Consider the following 23,131-nt stretch of genomic DNA (forward strand, 5'->3'; position numbering starts at 1 on the left):
TCCCTGCTAATGAGAGTTTATGGGTGCCAGTGAAGCTGCAGAGGTACTGCTGCAAACCACAGAATGGTTGGCAGGGACCTCTGGAAGCCATCTGGTCCAACCCTGCTTGAGCAGGGCCACCTAGGATCACGTCCAGGTGGCTTCTGAAGATGTTCAAGAAGGGGAGAGGCCATGGCCTCTCTGGGCTGCCTGTGCCAGTGCTCCATCACCTGCATAGTAAAGACGTATCCTGCACCAGTTGCCCTTTGGCTGTGATGAGTATCTTGTAGCCATGTGTTGAGTTTTACCCACGCAGGAAAAAAAACAAACAAACAAACAAAAAAAAACAACAAAACCACCAGGCTAGAATGACTCTGAAGAAATGTGGGTTTTGGTGGCTGCGCTCTGTTGACGGTATGGTGTGTATTTTCGTACAGACTACTGGTGTCCAACACATAGCAAGTAGTTAGCAACTGAAGACAAACAGGTGCTTGCCACATGGAGATTTCTAATAGCAAAGTGTGTGTACTTACAGGGCTGGGGGGAAAAGGAAGAGATGGTGCCCACCGTGATGATGGTAGTGACCCCTACACTTGGGTGGTTGTGCAAGTTCCACAATTATCCACTGAAACAATGGGTAGCACACTCACCTCCTGCTGACTTGGTTTCCACTTTTTTAAAAGAAGAGTCCATTCTTTCCACCTATCCAAATGCCCATGGTATATGCAAAAACAAACAAACAAACAAACAAAAAACCATACCACCCAGAGCCAGCAGTAACTGCCTGCTCTGGGAACAGGTCCTCAGGGCTGTCCTGCTACATTTCTAATTGCATTCGTAATCCATCCACAGCAACATGCCCAGCCCACACAGCTAACAATAGCAGAGACCACCGAGAGCTAAATATTGCTACTCCCTTGCCTCTGGGCTCCTAAGTGTCCTGTAGCAGCTGGAAGAGGGAGATGTGACCACATTCACATATTGAGAGCCTTTAGTACTTGTGTATGTTATTACTTATCGCAAGGACTCTCATTACTCACGTACAACTAATTACAGCTTGAGGAAGTCCCTGCTGAACGTTCAGCCCATGTGCCATAATAGCTTGGGGAGGAGACTCTGACAAGCAATGAACCATCTCAGGTTTTTCTGTACTGCTGCTGAAGGCTTGGACCTGTTTGCTGTGACTGAACCAGTGCTAGAGGTTCCCAGCTCAAGCAGAGGTTCTTGAAAAGGCCCTTCCCTCAAATGCCCATCGTGGACAGTGCAGCTTGCTCCAGGTGCACATCCCCCTGTAAGCCAGCAGCTCAGGCTCGTGAAATACTAGCCACAGTTGCTGTCCTGCTATGCGCACTGGAAGGACAGATGAATCCAGCTGGTGGAGCAGCACCCACGGCTTGGTACAAGCCAAGGCCCACGTCGCTATCAACTTCTTTATCATTTTTGTAACATCCAAACATTACACAGATCTAAGGAGCGAGCGTTGTTTTCTCCCTTTGAGATCAGTTGTCACATGCACAGTAAGCAATCACACCTACCATCGGTCTCTGCAGTATTTTCATATACTTCCCAAATTTAGCAACTTGTTTTTTAGCACTCGAGTAGCGGTTCAGAGGGTGATTTTCACTGTGTATATTAGCATAAAACACCACTCTGGGGTTTGCTATTCCAATAAAATCTGCGCCGCAAATGCTTTCTGGGGCTACTTCTTGTTGTGTACTAAGCAACTGCAACCACACAGCAGTAAGCCTAATTGGCATGAGCCAAACCCGGCAGCCTCCCCGCTGGTGTTTATTGCCCAGGCTTTTACAGCTTTCTTTGTAGTTGTTCTGCTAGATTAAGAAGGATCAGCCTTAAAAGTGTCAGCCTGTAATGAACAGGTTCAATCTTACTGTCTTACCACAATTGCAGAAAATAAGAAGCTAAAAGCAAGCGCAGAACTTAAAAGCTTGAAGTAAAGCACGAAAAATACAAGATCAAGGAAAAAAAATGAAACGTGAAGTTTTTACTGTACTTCCCAAAACATGTCACGTGTCGTTCCATAGCTTTACACAAAGTACAGAAATTATAAAAAAAATACTTTGTATTCCTTTAATAAACTAGCTAAGGCAAATATCTGAACACATATATGCACATATACATACATATACTCCTCTCTCTCTTTAAAAAGTCCTCACTGGGGTCTCAGAACATAATACTCAACAGCCTAAGCAATCATTTTCCCTTTCCAGTTGCCAAGTCTGTAAGTAAGGAACAGGAAAGAATAAGGACAACCTTTTGCAGACAAGGTGAACTGATGGCCAAGGGAGAAGTGTGCCAGCCCTACGCACCTGTGCATCTACTGAGCCCCCATCCTGTGCTCAAACACAAACAATTACAAAGGCTCTTCTTAAATAAAACACTTTAGGAATAGTAGCTACAGTTACAAAAATATAATGTCTTATAAACTGTATATTTAAAAGCCACAGCACTCTCCTGTCCTGAGCAGCCCTTATAAAGTAGAATTTAATCTGTTCATGTTCAGAAGTGTCGCAGGCTGGGATCTTGAGGCCAAACAGCAGCAAAACCAGATCATTTCAGCTTTGACAATCCATGGCCCAACTGAGACTTCTCAGTTTGTTGCATTTCTTCCATGGAAAGCCACGACTCAAGCACAGCATGGCGAAGCTGGCACTGAACTCTGTGTGCTTGTTACTGTGCTCCTCACATACCCTTTGGGTAGGGTGCAAGTGCCCCAGAAGAACCATTAGAAAATGTATTTTGTACTCAGGGCTGGGCAGTGCAATCGAGCCATGTGAATCTGTCACGAACAGCTGCTGGAACCGAGAGCAGACGTTTCTGGTGAGAACAGGGCCTAGCAGAGCAGCACGTGGGAGCTGGAAACACCACCGAGGTGAGCACAGTCCATTCTCTGAGCGGCCTCTATTCACGACACGGGGTCCTGGCTTCCCAAGCCATAGCAGGAGTGTTTGACTGGTGACAAATCTTCTGTTTTGGGAACTTCACAGAGCTTTGATTAGTAATTGGAAGTAAAGGAGTGACAACACGGTACTCACCCATCTGTCAGCACTTCGCTGGAGTGTAAGCATCTTCTGTCCCACAACGTGATGAGGATGCTGGCAGCAGTGCTCTCTATCTGAACTGGCATGCAAATCAGGGAAACAAAATCCATTCAGATGGCGGGTAAACTCATAAAGATGCCTGCATTTCATTTTTAAAACGGGTGCGTATACTCTGGAAGCAATTGTCCCTGAACACTCTTCTTGAGCAGCTACTACGAGGAAGACTGCAGTGGCACAGCACATGTTGGGTGCTGAAGAAATTGGTGCCACGTGAACTCTCCAGCAACCGAGACAAAAATGCAGGATCCTCCTTCTCCCGAGCTGGTGTCAGCTTGTTTCCATATAACTGTGCTGAGTAATTCAAACAAGAAGACAGCAATTTCTTCCCTTACGTGCTCAAACACCAGTGGCCATCCTCCTACCTTCTAACAGCCCACAGTCTGTCTGCATCAATGCGCGTCGCACAGCAACCTACTGACGGTATTGAGTTACTCAGATCACCACGATTCTGTGGCCATTCGCTCCCAATTTTACTGGTTAAACAAAAGCAAGTTTTGCTTTCAACTGCGTCATGAATCACAGCCAGCCCTGATGTAGGTACATCCCAACTGCAACGCGCAAGATCCGTTTCTTTACGGGTGCTGACGACTAAGGCCTCAGTCAGTCGGTAGGCTGGCAGTTACCATCAGGAGGTCTCACTGCCCTTAGTGCTTCTGTACGGCCTGTTACAGAAGCCACAACCAGCCGCCAGCCTCAGAGCCCCGCAGAAGTTGCTCTCTGGAAAGCAGCAGCAGCCTTTGCAGAGCAGCTCCTCTCTTTGCAAATGATGCTGGAGCCAGTGGGGAAAGTGTTCCTCGGGAGCATGGCACTGACACCACCTGAAAGCAGTGTGTAATGTCCCCAAAGTCTTTTCTTGAGTATTTACAGGCGCTTGCGCAGTCCCTAGAACATGCTCCAGCAATCCAAGGATTTTGATAGTTGGAGAGTTTGCAAAATTCTGTTCACCACCTCCCAGACCTTTTCCTACGGGCATTCTGGTGCCAGTTCAATTGCCTTTAGTCAGTATACTACTGAACGCTCACGTCTTTGCAAGCAGTAAGTGGTTTCTTCCACTGGAAAAAGACCATAGCGTTAAGAGCCCCACACCCGAAGCACAACAACGCACACTGGGAGCTAAAGCTGAGGAAGGATCCTCAGACATACACAGCAACAGCAGCTCTGAGAGCTGGGGGAGAGGAAGGTGGAGAGGATGGATAAACACAAATACTGTAAGATGTGACTCTCATCATGCAGGTGTAAATCAGAAATCTGCAGAGGTAATGGAGTTATGACAAGGTAAACATGGTGCTACAAAAAAAAAATCAGGCCCTACATATAGAAAACCTACACACACAAGTCCTAAATCCAAATAAAAATAAAGGAGCACTGAGATTAACAGAGAGAAAGGTTTTACACAGAAACCTCCTTAAAGCCTTTTTTCCTTTTTTTTTTTTTTTTCTTTAACCAAACTCAAACTTACTTTTAAAGCCTATTTTCACCAAACCCAGTGACAGTGACATCAACAAAAAAAAAATAACCAAACAAAAAAATCTCAGCTGGTAACAGTACAAGTGAAAAAATGGGAGGCCAACTACTACTAAACATATTTTTCTCCAAGATCACCAAGAGCAGCATTTTAAATGCTATGCTATTTCAAAACCTTTGTCTTTCAGCAAAGAAAGTCAGCAAAACAAGGAATCTGAATTCCAGTTCTTACTTTTTCACCGCATACTTCTACACTTCTGTAATTTCCAGAATTCTTTAAAATATCGTTCAGTCTTGATTGTGTTAACTGATATAATCTTTGCCAGGGAAGATGACTGTTTGTAGAATTCGTAAATAATTTTAACTACTTTAAACTTAACTGCAATTAAAGCACCAGAGGCCTTCCTTTTCCACAACTAGTGAATCAAAAATAGGGAACAACGAAACCAGCAATATTTAAAAAGAAGAAAGCAATCAATTGCAGAAAGTTGATATTTTTTCTATGATATGTGGACTCCATCTGTCCATTCAGATATACCGAACTCTATACCGTTTCAGGTCTATAGGACTTGACACAAATGGGGTGGGGAGTGGATAAATCATACAGACTGAAACTAGAGAAGTGACAGAGGGGAAGGTGCTGGAGGCCAATCCCAGCTGGACTGGACTCATCCGGACAGAGAACTGAACATAAAGACAATCAATTTCAGCATCACACATTTATTTTTGTTTTATATGACATACACGAGGTGGATCGTACATTTGTTCATGACCTGCGGAAAAATGCAGAAAGCATAGAAAAGATAATTAACCTAACTGGACATCAGGAGAGAGGTACTCCATTTGTATCTCCTGTACATCTACACTTACAAGTAGCTTCTGCTGTTGAAAAAGAAACTTTCCTCATATTGATGTACATAGACACGGACAGATTAACATAAAAGAAATGTCAAAATAGTCCAGAGAAGGAAAATTAGTGACTACTGTAAGAGATAAACCACACATCTTTATCTCAGAAAAAAAAATAAAACTCCTTAACTGGAGGAATTAATACACCAAAGTCCCCACCTAAATGAATCATCTAAATAAGAGGCTGATTCAGAACAGCTGCATAAATCATATTTTCCAAAGGAATGGCATTTGGAATCAAGCCCTCTGTGAATAAAAACACCCACGAAGCACATCCATAAACTGCACTCCTGCACAAGTGCAGTCACCTCGTCACCAGCCCTGGGCTAAAAGTCAATTCCGTACATTTATAAATAATGTGTATTTCTGAAGCTCTTTCATTAGGCATGGTAAACCACCATCCACGACAAGAACACAGCGCGCCTATTTGCTGTTTACAGAACTTGTCACCAAAAAGGTCAGATAACGGAGAAGAAGTGTCTGAATAGTGAGAAATTTTTCAGTATTCCTTGAGAAAAGGCAATCTCTAGGAGACTCTCAGCTGTAGCAGACCCTGCTGAGGAACTTCTCTGCACCTGGATGCTACTGCACAGGGTTTGTAGTGCGTGGAGGGCAGCCTTTGAGACAGAAATTCTCAGTGGCTTTTAAAATTAAATACAAGGCTAGGATTTAGATGCAGAATCTAATAAACCATCAAAGCAGAACACAAAACGACAATACGATGTGGTCAGGGTTTTCAGATTTAGTAAAAATGTTAATCACGCCAGTTGTACTGGTTTTCTTCTGGTTTTCCTGAGGTAAATCTAGCTTTTTAGTCAGACTTTTATTTTGCTCCAGGTTAATCTTCAGGTAGGAGACAGTCGTGGACTACTAGCGTACCTTCACCAGGCAGCATACTCACCGTGCTATGTCTTGCCCCAACAGATCTGCGGACGCACTGATTAAAGGTACCTGGAAGTTCTTCTTGAGCTGCATCTGAGCCACATACACTGCAGTGAGGCAAGAGTTGACAGACTTATAAAGAAGACTGAGGAATTTTATACCCAAGTTTCCTTAGGGCCATCCCTTCAGCCTCGCAGCAGATCCTCGCTGCCTGTTGGGAGAAGGGAAGGGAGACACAAACCTTTATATTCCTAGCAGAGGAATATGCAGATTGTAAGCGCCTTAGGAAAGGGTATTGACATTCCTCAACTACGAAGTACCTACTGCAAAATGTACACTAACCATATCATACAACGTGCATTTGAACCAAATTCGTGTTAGTGCTTCAAGGATTTCTTGAGACAGATCTTGGTAACATATCCGATCATGCTGAAGTTCTGCGGTTTCATAGCTACACTGGAGTGAGCAGGGCTCTTCATGTACCCCACAGAAACAGCTTGTTCCTGTCCACAGCTGAGCTTCCTGTGTTGATGATTTTAAAAATTAATATCCTGATATGTGACTGTTACAGGTGATATGACACCCTTCGAGCCTCCACAGCAGCCGCTAATCCACGTGCTTCTGTGTGGAGTAACTACACGTGAGTTTTGGTTGTCCAACTCTCATAAAGGAAGTAAGGTGTTGTCTCAAGCACAAAATAAGAACATAAAATTTCATTCATTATGGATAGTTAGTATTCTATCTTGAAATTAGATCAGAAGAAATGTTAGAGCTTTGGTTCGGACATCCATCCTCATTTTTTCTTCATTCCAAGGGAAAAAAAGTGAAAGATTCAGTAAGAAACCTTGGAAGATTTCAGAAGAAACCATGTCTTGCTACAATATACTTAGATTCTACAATCCTAAAGCAGCTATCAGCAAGTAAAATCCTGTTTTCCATTAGATGTCAGCAGTTGTCAAGCATTTTAGCAAGACATAAAGAAACCATTTAAATTTGATACGTCTCCTTAAGGCAGAATGAAGATCTCACTCCATATTTATGCAGCTTGTAGGTTCAATGAAATGTAAAATCTTGACAGCAGACTGCAAGTGATACTCTACACAACAGTGCAATGTTAACCCACTGCATTTTTTTTCCATGGAAAAACGGTGGCTTTTTCATGAAGTAGAAGTTAATGGCTTATAACTGCACTGGGCAATAGGAAACCACAAAAATGTAATGATGGTGGAAAAATCTCAAACTTTTGGTTTTTCTCCAATTTAATCCTTACATGAAAACAGAGCTGTAGTGCCATCTGGTTGTCATTACCTGAAAATCTTTATTTCTGTGTGATTCAGACTGAGGAGTATACGATGAGATTTTCCAGACAAGTTATCTGTCCATGTCTTCTTCAAAGAAAAGAATTTGGCAACTTCAGTTCAAAGGGAACAGAAAAACAAACACCTCAAAGAACACCAGTAAAGACTGATCAGTTGCACAAGAGTTCTCAGCATCCACAGATGAATAATAAATTGAAACACTGTAGGTGTCTGTCAGTAAAGCTATGCTTTCTGTGCTTCAAATAGTAATATAGTATTTTTAGAAAAAAGCAGCTACATGTACAAAGGCTTACACCTCATCAGCAACAGTGGTCAAACTCCATTATTACTATGTCACCAAAACAGAATAAAAAGATAATTTTTAAATGCTGCTCAAGATACCTTGCCTTCCACAGAGCACGTAGTGCCAAATTAAAGTCAATGCCTGTATTACCTACCTGTCAAAAGAGATACCTCAAGTTTTGTGCTTTACTCATAAGGTAAGGTCATTTGTGTTCTGAAGCAGGGCAGAACTGCAGCACTGCTCTCCCTTTGTGTGATAAACCCTAGAGGAGGAAAGTAACATCCTACACGACTACGGCAGAAGGAATCTTAAGTTTTTGGAAAGTGTTTCTGTTTTTTTGTGCAGTGTTCCAGTTTACACAAAATCTGTTAATGGCTTGTGGTTTTAAAGGAAATTAAAAGAGCACTTTCAAATCACCCTCGATAGGCTTTTTCAATACAAATTCCTTTCAAAAATCAGTTTGCTCAACTATACTTTGACCTGTAGACAAAAAATGATATGGATTATTTTAATTTTCCTCCAGAATTATGTATCTACTCAGTTACTACGGCAGATACCTCAGATGTCAGAGTTGCTAGCACGTTATAGCCACATCAGACAGATTGCAGCTCAGATAATTAGAGTACAACTGACAAAATTCCCATTTTTTTCCCATTTTTTCCCCTCCCCTCCTCTACTTAGATGCATTTTTTTCTTCTCCAAGGAACACTGCAGTTACAATTTCCCTCCAAATGCAGCAACATTTCAAGATCTAGTAAGCAAGGGTCTTCATGTATTCCCTTGAGATTACTGTGTGTTCAAACACAGCAACTTCATGTACAAATACAGGGCTTACAGCAGACAGTCCAGATGCCATCCAAAGTACGCCAGAAATTCCTGTGTAAAACTGAACATCCATTCATATGCTCTTGTGCATAAATACAAGGGAAGAAACATGGAGAAATATTTGAATGATTCACAATCTAGAATACAAACACTAGAGATAGGTCTAGATATTCCACACAAGATTTCCAGAAGTTAAAAAATACAATGAAAAAAACAAACAAGCAAAAAAAAACAATTATGCTATTACCATCCAGGCAGTTTTAAGGTTTTTCATATTAAATTTTAAATCCTAAAATTCAAAGAGATCAGAGACTCCTAACTAGAAACCCAAAACAAAATGCCAAGTACTTCAAAAACACTTGTAGTTTTCTATTTCCAGTAACTTGCTATGTTTTTTGCTAACAGTACTTGGGCTTACCTGGTGTAACCAAAAGCATGAACAGAAGACTACATTCTGCTTCCAAGCAGTATTAATCAACTACAAAGCGATAATCCATCTCAAATATTGCCATTACCAATCTTCCTCCCTACATGCATCAGGGAGATTTAAGGCTCCAGGCTGCAGATCTGGTACTATGGAAATTTGGAAGTGGTAGAAAGAGACATCATAATTGCTGGAAGACTCCACTGGTAAGAACGAAATAATAGGATTTCACCATGAAAGTGATTATTCTTGATCACAAATCAGAAAAGTTACTCTGTGTTCCTTTAGTTAGTGGAAGGATTCTGACTCTCACCTGTAGGAATGGATGAGCACAAGGGAAAACTACTTTGGGTCAAGCTTTATGAGACAATAATCAAGATTGCCTTAGGAAACTCAAAATAAATAGAACTGAATTGTATCATTCATATTTTAAATTCTAGGAAGATTCTCTCTTCTAAGTTCTACAATAAGAAAACTATGTATAATCAGTCTTGCAAGATGCTGTAAGAACTTGAATTTTCCTTTTACCCGCTTACAATTCACGCTGCAGATGTGCGGATCTCAACTGAAACAGCCATCTCTTTATCTCATAGTACGTAGGTTGTACTGGCACAGTTTTATCTCATTGCCTGTGGATCTCAAGTGCAGTATTGCAACCTTGCTTTCCAGGCATAGTGTGAGAAACAATAAATAACAAAGAGAATCATAATAAAAAGGAATAACATACCCATCAGCATTTGACTTCCTGAGGCCGCAGACCACGTGAACATTCCCCATGCAAGAACTCTCAGTACTGCTTCTCCTGTCCAGGCCATGTACACCAAGTTACAATAATCCAAGAGAGCTCCTGGGTTGCAGGTGAGTTAATTCACAGTTAGCTAGCTGGCAGACTTATTAAGAACTTGAAAAAAAAAAGGTCATTTTGTTTCCATCCCAGACCAACCATGTTTTCTTCAAGTCCTGAGGTTTGTCCAGTGTTGTGTGTTTCCATAATTCCATGGCAGTAACATTCATAATTAAATTTCACCATCTGCTATGGGATATTGTGTCCAAGGGGCATGAAACAACTCATGATATCCGCATTAAATAAGTGGATTTATATCAAGCAGAGACCTTTCTTCTTCTGTTAATGACAAAGTTGTTGAGGTGGCAACAAGCTGTCCCACAGGCCAAATTACTTAATTCCTTTGGAAAGAAATCTCAGAGTGTTCCAGTAATGTTGAAATTTCCAATTGGGAAAAACAGATTTGGGCTCAAGAGGTCTTGTTCTAATTTAAAAGCAAGTTAATGAATGAGACTACTTCTGCAGGAAGCATACTTTCCAGTGTGACTTACAAATCATGACCCTTCCTAACTTTTAACTATTCAAAGCAACTGGACTGGATGTGGGATTTTTGGGGGTAGGCTAATCATTTCAGTGCAATAATACTATTTTTTCCATTTCAATCCTTTCATAAAAAAACACTATTGGAATGATACTCAGGATCTGAATGGTATCTAAATGGTCATTCAGCAATTAAAGTGCTTCAGAAAATAGTTAATGCAGTGCCCTTAAAAGCAGACAATAACAGCAATGTAACGTTTACAGGCAGACAGGCAAGAAACATAGTTAACGGACAAGGATCATAGAGGTGACTGAAGCAAGTCCAAAAAATACCAAATCCAATCTGACAAGTGAAAAGTGAAAAATCTAGCTTGTACCAAATGCAAACTTTTCTCCTGTAAAGATGGGGAACTAATAATGCAAGGTTAGTTGTTCATCTATGTGATGTAAACGTCAGAGAAAAAGCAAACCATGACATTTCCAGGTGATGTAATACTATATGCTGGATTTTTAATCTTGCATACCATAGTCAGGCCATAAAGCTTAATGAGCAAATCTAGAGTAAAACACACAAGACGACTGAAGACGACAACTACGCTCTATGCATGTATCCACACATTGTCTTAGATTACACGTTTCCTTGCAAAAAGCACGCGTACTTCTTACATGAGGTAGGTAGTTTCAGTATTCTTAACAAAGCAGAGTCTTGAGAAACTGAAGTGTCATTAAAAATTCTAATTCACAGAAAATACTCTTAACCGTCAACTTTGCTCAAGAGGTAGCGACAGCTCCATTCTGCAGCAGCTGATGATTTTTTTTTTCCAAGGTTGTATTTTTAAATGTGATGCACTACACAGGAACAGTCCAATTTAGAGTTAACGTAATTGCATGCATAGAGAAAGATGGATCTTAAAGTGCTGGATGCATAATTTCCTATTTAGGCACTTATCAAAATGGACATTTTTTCTGTTCATTGCTGTGAGAGATTCTAGAGCCAATATTGGTGAGCAGACGAGTTAAGAACTAAATCAGGATCAAGCCTTACTGGGTTCTATAGCAACTCCAGACAAAACAGAAATCACTCAACACCAAACTCTGACTATTAAGCCAAGCATTGGACTACCCAGCCATTCTCATTTCTGTGCCAGCAGCAATGATGAATTTCTAATTTTTGCTTGATTTCTTCATTCAATGAAGGACTAGCGTATGAGGAATCTGTTACATGCTGTAGCTATGGCAAAATGTTATTTTCTTTGAGAGCCACTTCCCATCAAGCAGATGAAAACTAACCTGCTAAACTTTCAAACCAACTAAAACAGATGGCAATACCGTTGAAATGGAAAAGGTGGAACTTTAGGGAGCCAGAAAAAAAAAAAAAAAAAAGAACAACCACCACTAGCACCCCCTAAGGTATTTTCATAACTGAAGTTTTGCCCTAAATTTGAAAACTGATACATTTTCTTTCTTGTATTAAAGATAGCTAGGTGTATTCTCTGTCCATCTCTTTAACTCTGTGTTAACCACACAATAAAGTTGATGTAACCTGAGTGTTATCTGCTGAAAAAGTTTTCAAAATTGTTAATAGTAGTAAACAACATGATCAGTTCTGTCACATGCTATCCCTTTGCATGCTCCAGAAATATTATTTATCCTGGAAACGAAGTCTTAGAAAAGGTCCTGGTTTAGGTTTATCACCAAAAATACAGACAAAACAATTAACAAGTCAAGAAACTTCTTAAAAGTCAAGAAACAGCATCGAATTTAACAGTGGCATGTGTGTCATGAGAACTCCAGTTCTGTTAGGGATGACTTATGGTAGACTGAAAGACATTTTACACATACCTGAGAGCAGCTCCTCTGAAGTGAAGCTTGCCTGATTTCCACAACAATATACAAGGCCTATTATTTCTTAACTATTATTTTTCCTTTTTGAACAACTCTCAGCCAGAATTCAAAGATCACTTGGCAACATTTAAAAGAGAAAGTGTATGTGCTATGTAATAGCATGCAAACACAGAAAATGCATATTCATTACCTTCCATTTTAAAAACACTGCATTCAGGGAGCTTAGTTTTCTTGTATTAAACACATTCATGGCATAACATAAGTTCACATATTCATATATTTTCCAGAGAGCTTTCAATCGTGCACCACAGACAAAGCTGAGAAACATCCAAAAACCAAGCCATTAGAATGGCAAACAAAACCATCCATTACCACCATTAGCTCTCCCCAACAACATCCTCAACAACATAAACCATAACCACAAAAGAACCAGCTCATTTCCCAACCTAGAAGAAAACCACAACGTAATCACTCAGCAGAGCAGCAAAGAGTAGCAGAGAAGGAAATTCAGGACTTCATTTGCTTCCCTCAGAAAGATCAGGAGAAAAAAATTCAGTTAACCACTAAAACAACAATTATTTTCAGATTTAAACACCTTGTCTGGTCACAACATTGTTAACACAAGGTATTTGCTTCAAAACCGGAGAGGACAAAAGGTTTTCACCAGCAAACCTGTGCAGAAATGCTATGTCAGCATCTAAGAAGAATTTGTACCACTTTTTATAGTGTGGACTATTATTTTTCAGCAAGTTAAATGTATTTATTAAAGGAATAGAAGGGTATAACTTCTGGTGTTTGTTGCTTCTTTTTATGATGTTTCTCTACAAGACAGTAGACTTACAAATGGAATGAAATGTCCTGATAGGGACCAGAGTTGACTAAAAGACATAGTAAGACCAAAATGAGTTTTCTATGCTGCCCTCCAGAGAATGCTATAGTTGAATGCCATAGCTTTCAAGTTCAGCATTAAAGAAACATTTTTCTTACATTACTACCCTGAGTATTTCAGAGGCATCCAAAAGAATTTATACTCACGTAGTAATGGAAATTTGACATAACTGAGAAACTAGGATCCAGAAAATGATTATTTCTGCTCTCCCAGAAGAAAGAGAATGATAATGGCTCCTAAAGACCAGCAAAACCCGGGGCCTTAATGGAGCCGTCTCTGAGAGGAAGAGCAGGTGATAAACCTAGAAGACAGGATACATTCCAGAGTATGAGCACCTCTTCCAGGTAAGGACAGCTCTGAGCACTGTCAACATGTGAACACACAGACCACATTTAAAACGTGAAACAAAAACCATGCTATATGGTCCACCAAGAACACAGAGTTTATAGTGAAATTTATTGTTCTGCTTCCTAATACAATAAGCTACAAGGTACATACAGTATAAAACGAGAACGGCCACAAAGCAAAGGTGATAAACATTCTGTGACAGTACAGTGGAGGTAACATCTGTCTAAACCTTCCACTTTATCCCACAAACAGCAGCTAAAACTACTGGCCCTCCCCTTCCCCCCCCTTCAAAAAATATTAAAAAGTAAACTGTCTCTCTCACTTAGGAGCAGCGGGATTTTTTTTTGAGGGCACTGGTTATTTGCCAATATCTCAAAAAAATTGCTGAAACTAAAATAACAAAAGAAAAACTGTGAAGGTGGGAGTGACATGACCCATGCAAGATGCTCATGACACCTTGATTCACTTCTCCTCAGAGCAAATGGCCTGTAAAGAAAGGAAAAGTTTGTTACATCAAGTAAAACAGCAGTTAAAATGGTCAGAGTTAAGATACATATATTAAGCACAATCTGAGCTAGACAGGACCAAGCATGCAGCTAAGCCATTCTTATAATGAAAACACTTTTCCTTTTAGCAGGGTTTAGAGACTCTGAGAGCTGACAATTTTTCTCCTTTAATTTTTAGATGCTGTATAGGGGAACGCACACTGAAAAGTGCACAGCTGATACCTACTATATAGGGTTCCAAATCAAATAATCTTGTCTGGGAGAACTCTAACACAGCCAAGACCTGCAACCTCAACACTCTGAAAAACCCAACACCCAACCCTAAAACAAACAAACAAACAAACAAAACCTAAAACAAATAAAAAACCAATACCAAGGCCATAAACATGCAAACCCACCGTATACTTACCTTAAAGGCACAAAATTCCCATTAACCACTTTTTCATATATACTTGGTACGGTTGAGGGCTCTCTCAGCAAGATGACCACTTTCATCTGTTATCTTCTCCCAATCTGTTTGTCCAACAACAAAACCAATGGCCCTTTTCCTGTCTGCATCTTTTTTTTCTTCTAGATCTGCCCACCGCACCTATGGAGAACATACTATCAGTAGGACAATCCCTTATCAACTTCTGAGACACATCTAAGCTTCGCACTGCAAATGAGAGTATAAGAATTCTAATTTGTACTCATTTTAATTCCAACGGTTAATTATTTTGTTCTCTGATGAGTAAAGATGGAAATTGCACCAGTTACATTGTTTTTAATTGAATGTCCTGAATGTTCAATGAAGTAGGAAAAAAAGGTACGTATGATTAGCATTTTCCATTTCAAAGCTATAGTTTTGAAAGACGAAGAATCACTAGTTACTTTCCTATACAAAGCAATGCTTCCTGCAGGAAGAATTATCAAAGATTCATTTAGTGTCTTCATTTCTGTACAACCTGTCTTTCAATTGCACATTGGAAACACCTAGGAGAAGACTATGAAACTACAGGAAAAGAGCATAAAGAGCAACTCAGCAGTGAATGACTGAATGAGGGTCACTTTTCTTTATCTTCTGTGATTGATTTTTATTTAAATCTTTTTACTGATTCTTTCCACTAAATAACTTCTTTGTGCACTGGTTGCCTCCCAGAGGGGAGTGTAACTGCAGGGAGGGAGGAAGGTGATGATGAATGGCCACTGTCCAGGAACTCAACAGCAACACACAACTGCAGGACAAGAAAAACAGTAAGTGAAGGAGCTCTTTCCTGACATCCTGCTGACTCCCATTCAAATTGATCTGTTACTTTTGGACATACCCATATCACCTTTCTGCCAGCACCCCCCTAATTCCACATTCTAACTGAACTTCCTCAGATATTCATACTGATATGCAATGCCCACTTTCTTCCACCATCACTTCCTCTGAAAATGTCTTAGTAACTCTTTTTCTCTCACACGCTGTTCAGTACCACTCATGTTTTCTACTTGACTTTACAAAGCAAATCAACAAACCCAAACACAGACAGTCAACTCAAACTACTTTTAGGGGCAAAGTTGAATGAATTGCATGGCTGAGCAGCTCATTCATTAAAAAATAAGTATGAAAAATAACTTTGATGCAAAATCAACTGTAGTCTGTACAAGACCCACAGTTCCTTATCAGCTTTAATACAGAGCTAGCTGTAGCAGGTATTTCTAGGAGATTTGTATACATATACACACATCATTCTCTCCTCCCTCCCTGGTTCCTTACATTTTCCTTGAAGCTAACATAAGCTCCACATGCTTTTAACCTCATGTTTTGTTTTAAACAGATTACTACTACATATATTCACAGTGGATAGAGATAAAAACCCAGACAGTTGAGTATCTGTTTGAGTACAAAGCTTATGGCGGAAGCAATGAATTAGAAAGCATGTCCAAGTATCTTTATCTGGTAGTAAATATACTTCTTCACATACTGTATTGTTTGCACAGATGCAAATGATGTTCCTTTTTTGTTTGTTGTTCTTTCATCCTTAAGTAAAGGTTCATGGGACATATAGAAAAGCAAACTACAAAAAAAATAGTCTATAGTTATTAATGTTGGCTAGGCTCTGAATGTAAGCTTGTATATTCTTTTCCACTACATAGTGGTATTTGTGATAATCCTAACGTTTAAGAATACAGAAGAATACCAATGTGCTACCCATGTCAAATGGTAAATTTTAGCATGTTTTACCAGTCAGATTTGAAGATGTAATTCTGAAAGCAAAAGCTTGTCTTTCTGTTTTGAAAAAAATAAGCATCCTACTTATTACCTCTTTCATCTTCCTCCATGACTTTTTATTTATTTTTTTTCTGTGGTATTTGAAAATGTAGCAGTTTATGCTCAGAACAGAAGTACATATAGAGTGGCTGAAGCCACTTTCTTAAACACCCTCTCCCAGGCTATATGCAAGGTATATGCAGGAGGTAACTTCAAGGTTTTACTGATAATGGACCTACATAGTTGATGTTTTCCTCAGCTGAATCTTTTTGAAAGTTAAGTTTTTTCTTTTTGAAAGTTAAGTTTTGTCACACGTAATTAACTTTCATTATCTATACCTCCTCACTTCATTATATGTAATCTGTTTACCTCTGGAAGACTCTATTCTCCAAAATATTCTCCTACAGAATCTAATGGAAAATAAAAAGCAAGTCAATGAAATTCCCATATTCATATACATTGACTTGATACAAACTCTTCATCCCAGAAACCTTTCAATGATCATCTACAGAAAGTCATTTGAAAGTTTATTACCCTTTTCTTTCCAGGTTCAGAAGCACGAGTATCATAGTCATCTGGAAGCTGTAGATAATCTTCCATTCTGCTGGCAATGGCTTCCCAGTCACGTTTCCTTTTAGTGCCAGTCCGCAAACCATCCAGCTTGTCTGAGAACAAACACAGAGCCTCAGAGTTAAAGGGGATTTTTTTCCTATTATTCACACAAACAAGATGTGAGAGGAAATATTTTCAAAAGAATGATCAGCAGAACTTGTACATCCAGCTTATCTTGATAGGCAGCATGATGAGAGTTGAAATAAACTAGAAGACTCAGCACCATTTTCAAGTTTTATTGATCTTTCACATTAACTGCGTGGCAACAACACTCAGTCTTGTTATTTGTACGAGGGAGAAAAGCTTGCTTTGCTGGATGCTCATACCATATAGAGTCTGTACTTACAAGTACAATGCAGCCACCCATAGCTCTTTAAGGAACTACAGATCCACCTGTTCTATATTAGAACACAAGACCAAAGCTGTAGCATCTCTTCCAGATTTGGGGTTTAATACTGTGTCAATCATTACATACATGCAATATCAGGGAATAAGTGACGATCGTATCATTTTACGCATCGAAAACAAGTTTTTAAGGTTCTGTTTCTGCTGAACAAAACCGTCCCCTGAAACCCTGATCTCCCATTTTTCTTCTCCCTGCAAGGACGAACCACCCCAAAAAATCCTCCAGGACTGGAAAAAAATATCTTGGATTTTTTTTGTTTCATGGTGCAAGAAGTCAGTCACAAATATTTGAGAAGTATGTTTGTCCAACAGCCATCATTTTCTTCTTTTTCTTATTGAACAAATAAATACATGAAGAGAAACAGTTTCATTCCTAGGTTCTAAAATTTTGTTCCTTTTTAGACACTTATTTTCAGTGAAAAAATAACACCTTCTTGAAATTACGTGGTCAATTGCTTTTGGAAAGGAGATGAAGGAATTACTCATTTTAAGATTATGAACAATAAGACATGAAAATGAAAACAGGCTTCACAAGTCAAAGAAAATCCTAGTACTAATTCTGTCGCTGTATGCTACCATTTCATAAGCCCAAAACTAGGCATATGCAGAAGGAACACTAAGCTTGGTAGTTACGTTCTGTAAGCCGTTTCCAGTGATGTCAGTAACAGTGCTTCAAAAGTCACCACTGTAATTAAATTTACCCACAACAGGTCTCTGAAATAAACCAAGTACAAAGCAACACATTTTCTGGAGAGCAGAAGAGAATGTTCAAGAGTATGTATTTAAAGAAGATCAGTTCAGAGATGAAGGTTTTTTACTTAATATTGGAGAGAGAAGAGCAACAACAGAGAAGATGTGAGGCAATGGTGATGTAGACATGATACTGAAGTTTCAGTGACATAACCTGGTGAAGTAATTTCTCTCTCATACAACTCTAAAGCTTCTAAGAATCCACTTCTGCCCCATTTCTCTAGAACAGATACAGAACTTCTTCCAAGAAAACATTTTAATCCCTCTCCGAAAACAAAACAGAAAAACAAAAAACAAAACCCAAACCAAACCAATCAAAGAACAACACTTAAGAAAACTGCGTGCAGAATATTTGTATCTGTTACATGATATCTCGTGACATGATTCATTTAAGGTTCTTCTTTGCTCTAAGTTAAATCTGCCAAGTTTGAAGCTCAATCTCCACAGAAAGCTGGCACTCCCTCTAGAAGACAAAATTAATTTACAAAATATTCCTCTGTTACTCCAGCACATGACATACTCACACTATTCCTCAGTATTACTCTCGGATCAATCAGTGTAAAACATTCACACAGTAAGGGTTACAAGAAAAAGAAGAGATATTTAAAGGGATAGCAACAAACAGATCGAGGATCATTTAGGAACATAAAGAACTGGAAGTTCAGGAGCTCTGCTGACAGTTATGCATAACACAGACATATTCCTGTTGGAAGGCAACCTGCTATGATGCTAGCACATCTTATTTGCAGCGTGCCACTCCCTGCTGCACACGGACCAACTGAACACAGTCCCAGGAAATGTGTAACTCATACCCAGGGGAGTTCAGGAAGCATTCAATTCAGCATATGAGTTTCCCTCCATCCGTTTTTGTTAGTGCTATACAGAATTTATTTTAAAATGTTATCTTCTTCCATTTTTGAAGTTGGATTGCCTTCCTTTCCAGAGAGATCTACTTCCACCCATACTATCATGGTTCACATGCAGCAGACACACTCTAAGGAAACGTCAGAAGCCTACCACAAAATATTTCTATATTTTTTTCCTAAAAACAAGACAAGGTGTCATTCTGTAACAACGGTGCTTGTGAATATTTATGGCAGATGATTACTGAGTGTTAAACTATCAAACAAATCACCATTTCAATTTTAAAAACAATGAGTTTTTGAAAATCTGTAGAATGAAAAACTCACCTTTAGAATTTTAATAGTAGCTTCTGAAAGTAAATTGCTTACTTTGCTCAAACTAAATGAATCGACTACTTTTTTGCCCCTTATACAAAAGCTACAAAGTTCTAAGTGAAAGGTTTTTACAATGGTTTTTACAAATTTTACAATGGTATCAGAACTTCACCTATAGTAGAAGTCATTTCTCCTTTTGTAGAAGTTTGTCCAGCTCACCACCAAGCCGCACTTTGAAGCAGAGTACAGTACTAAACGCTTAACACAGTCAAATTTTAAAAACATTAGTCCATTTCTGTAAGTTTAAGAGCCTGGGTGTATGATGCACTGAGACAGACTGAAACAGTAGTGACTAGATTTTAAAATAAAAACTTGGCTTGCAGTCACAACACATAAGGAAATGCTATACCAGCATACATAGTCAGAGGAATGCATCAACCCTGCCAAAGTAAATTTGAACTAAAGCAAGTGCTCTGGGGCAAACAGCATGGTGACTGGCACAAGTCAGCACTGCAGCTAGAAGAGTCCACGCTTTACAGACCTTTTCTAAGGCTTTCTGTGATCAGTAAGATCTTGTGTCCTCCTGTAACAATATCTATTCAGAAAGAAAACCAAAATGCCAAAGAGGACTTACAGAATTATTTTTGGATTCTGCTCTTAGACAACCTCTACGAATGCACACCCGCCGGAACTAATGCAATAAACCTAATGGGCAGGCCAGCTCCCAGGAAATAACCCAACGCGGGAATGACCAATGCATACCACAGTTTACATGCCTTTCAGGAAATAATTTTGATATGTCATCTACTGAAATGGGCCTCTGAATAACCAAACAAAATCCTACTGAGAGTTAAATATAATTATTACTCACAGACTGCAAGTGCTTATAAAGCATACCCTGAGCTAAAAGCTGTCTGCCCTCACAAAGTAGTTTTTCAAAAATAAACAGACACACCAGCAGTTGTTACGTAGGAATGCCAGGCTTTTTATAATGTATGTTCTGTCAGAATTTACTTTTAATCAGTAGTTCTATATATTTATAGATATAAATCTAGAGGGTAGTTATGAAAGTAACATTGTGAATACAGATTTCATAGAAAGATCTTCTCAGCACCCGTGACTTACAGTCTGCTAAGATCCAGTTCGTTAACTGATTGCTATTATTCCAACAGTCTTGCAAGTAATTTATCTTAGAATAAAACTGACTGTGCTGCTCTCTCCCAGTTTTACGTTTATGTTAACTGGAGACCATATAAAAATCCTCTTGAGTTTTCTATTATGGATTTTCCACATGGAAAGAAAGTCAGCACAATTCTGTCATTAGCAGTATTTGATCATGAATGAGGTAGATTTTGACAGCTATCTGCAGATTTCTGCTGTAACCACAGTCCCCACATTACTAGAAACTACCCATAAAAACTTTTAGAACATACTCTGGACTCCTGCCATATTTATAAAAGGCATAGGATGACTTAAAAGCTCTCTATGCAGCACAACACATCTGTTCCTACTTTGTATTTAAAGAAGAGTCTGTATTATTTGGAATAACACACAACACATCAGAGCCTTGCATTCTTCAACAATGCAGAGTTGGAAAAAATCATTACAAAATTTAAGAAATAATCCTAAGATACAAAAAACAATTAACTTGTATACCAAGAATGCAGAAAAATCTTTGTCTTGAACTGCCCGGCTGTTCGACATGCTGCAAGCATTGAGTTTGAGTCTCCTCCAGTTTTACTGCAGGTGTCACAAAGCCAATATATTCCACAAATATTTAAATGACTTAAAATAGAGCACAGCAGCAGAAGACATGGCACAGCTAAGCAGTTAGCAGCAAGAAATGAAAATCTGCTTTATGTAAGTCAGAACTTCTGATGCTATTTCTGTTGTACAAATGTGATTTTGGTTATTGGAAAGTAATCATACACAAGGCTGTATCACATGCAGCAGACCTCAAAAAAATGCTAAGACATACTGTATCCCACTCAGGTATTTGTTACTTTTCAGAGATGTGATAAAAAACGGTAGTTTTACACACTTTCCATTCATAAAATCTTGGCTTAGTACCATTACTGTTCACTAGGGAAGAAAAACAAAACATCCCACAAAAACATAATGACTAAAAACTTCTTTCCACAGGTATATATTGCATCATATCCATGGTGTCTGCATTTCAACCTGAAGGTCGTCGCTTTTGACTTTGATAGAACTGTAATATTAGCACGTATACACAATGCAGCCAGCAGCACTAATCAGTACAGAAGTGCAGCAAACATCATGCCCTTTGTAAGTCCTGGAAAGTCCATTCTGCATCCTACTAAGAAAAATTCTAGTACCTCCTAGAATTTGAAATGCTTAACAAACTTTAATTTATTAATACATAACTTGTTGAAAAGATGACACCGATTCAGTCAGAACCAATTTTAACATATGGTACTTTTCTGTCCTCACACATGCCAGTTTGGGAAAGTAAGATGAATCATCAACACAATTTTACCTACTATGCAAGTCTCCAAGAAAGTGAGTAGTTACTGACGACATTTATGCTTGAGAAACACATATGCAGTATGAACAAGAATGCAGTGCAATGTAAGTTGACTCTTCACTTTTTATAATACAGAGAAGATGAATATAAAATAGAAGTACCATTTCAAAAAAATTTACAACACAATACCTTCCTTGAACAGATGGAAGAACAATTAATGAGTATATAAAACAGTGATGGTTAGAAAGTCATAATTCCCGTGCCTCTGGTGGCAGAGAGAAATTCCTTTTCTGTTTTGAAGCTTTTGCAGTTTCAGATGTGTATGAGACCAGTACATTTATTTGTCTTTGGTAGGGAGGCACAGTGAAAATGGAAATTAAAGTTTTGCAAATATCATCAGATACCAACTATAAGAAACAGGAAAAAATAAATACCCACCTAGCTTTGCCTCAGAAGTGTCCATCTCCCATTTGCTTTTCGGAATGTAACCCTAAATCATACACAGAGAGAAGCTCGGAGGATTAGAGAGAGCAACACATGCATATCACTTTTGAACTGGAAACAGCATGACAATGGGAGCTAAGGTATTTCTTTCTGTAAGGCACAATTCTTGTTATCAGATGAAGGAAACAAGTTACTCAGTATTTTAGGACTTCTGCATCCACTTACTTCCCTTTCAGTAAGTGACTTTAGCAGCCCTTGCACATCATTACAAGAATGCTGCTCTGCCAACACAGAACTCCAGAACGAGTCTAACAGATAGCAATGGTGTTGTATGCAGTTACTAGATTATAATATCCCAAGAGGCAAAGTTATAGCGACACAATTTATCAGGCATTAAGAAAATTCAAGGCTTTACAAATGCAAGTTATCTTAGTCAAATGCAAAATATACCTTAGTCAAATGTTTTTAATATATTTCCAGATTTACTACACACAAGTTTCACTTAATAATCCTTTCAGATGATCATCCTAAATTCTTGTATGAGTAGTCAGTCCACATTTTTTTTCTAGTTTAAATGAGGTAGTATCTGCTGAAACTGAGATTTAACCATTTTTTTCATTTAAAAATAACCCTTATCATGGTTCAAAGATTATTTCCAAACACTTTTCCCCTATACATCATCATACGTTTTACATATAATAATCTTTAGCCAGTTTATTCCTTGCAAATGAAAATAATATTAAATTTGGCAAAAAAAAATATTTTAGGTATTTTCTTGTAGTCTTTTCATTTTATACTCTTACACAAATAAATCCTTGCTAAGCAATTCTTTATAACTCATATGAGTAGTTTTATTCCTAATCTGAACAGCTGAAATTTTCTCTGCAATCACATAAAAAGCT

At 38.8% G+C, this 23,131-nt stretch overlaps 1 protein-coding gene across 1 annotated transcript in view; it reads right to left on the minus strand.

Moving 5' to 3' along the window:
* Positions 1-7,488: 7,488 nt before the first annotated feature.
* Positions 7,489-23,131, minus strand: part of YLPM1 (YLP motif containing 1) — a 45,614-nt gene continuing 29,971 nt past the window's right edge. The window contains exons 20-23 of the mRNA XM_035327569.1: positions 22,224-22,275; positions 16,887-17,017; positions 14,526-14,705; positions 7,489-14,096 (exon numbers count right to left, since the gene is read on the minus strand). Of these exons, the coding sequence (XP_035183460.1) occupies positions 14,559-14,705; positions 16,887-17,017; positions 22,224-22,275 (330 nt within the window). The 3' untranslated portion in view covers positions 7,489-14,096; positions 14,526-14,558. The remainder of the gene's footprint in view (positions 14,097-14,525; positions 14,706-16,886; positions 17,018-22,223; positions 22,276-23,131) is intronic.

This window comes from Oxyura jamaicensis, chromosome 5, assembly GCF_011077185.1.
Source record: "Oxyura jamaicensis isolate SHBP4307 breed ruddy duck chromosome 5, BPBGC_Ojam_1.0, whole genome shotgun sequence".
NCBI lineage: Eukaryota > Metazoa > Chordata > Aves > Anseriformes > Anatidae > Oxyura > Oxyura jamaicensis.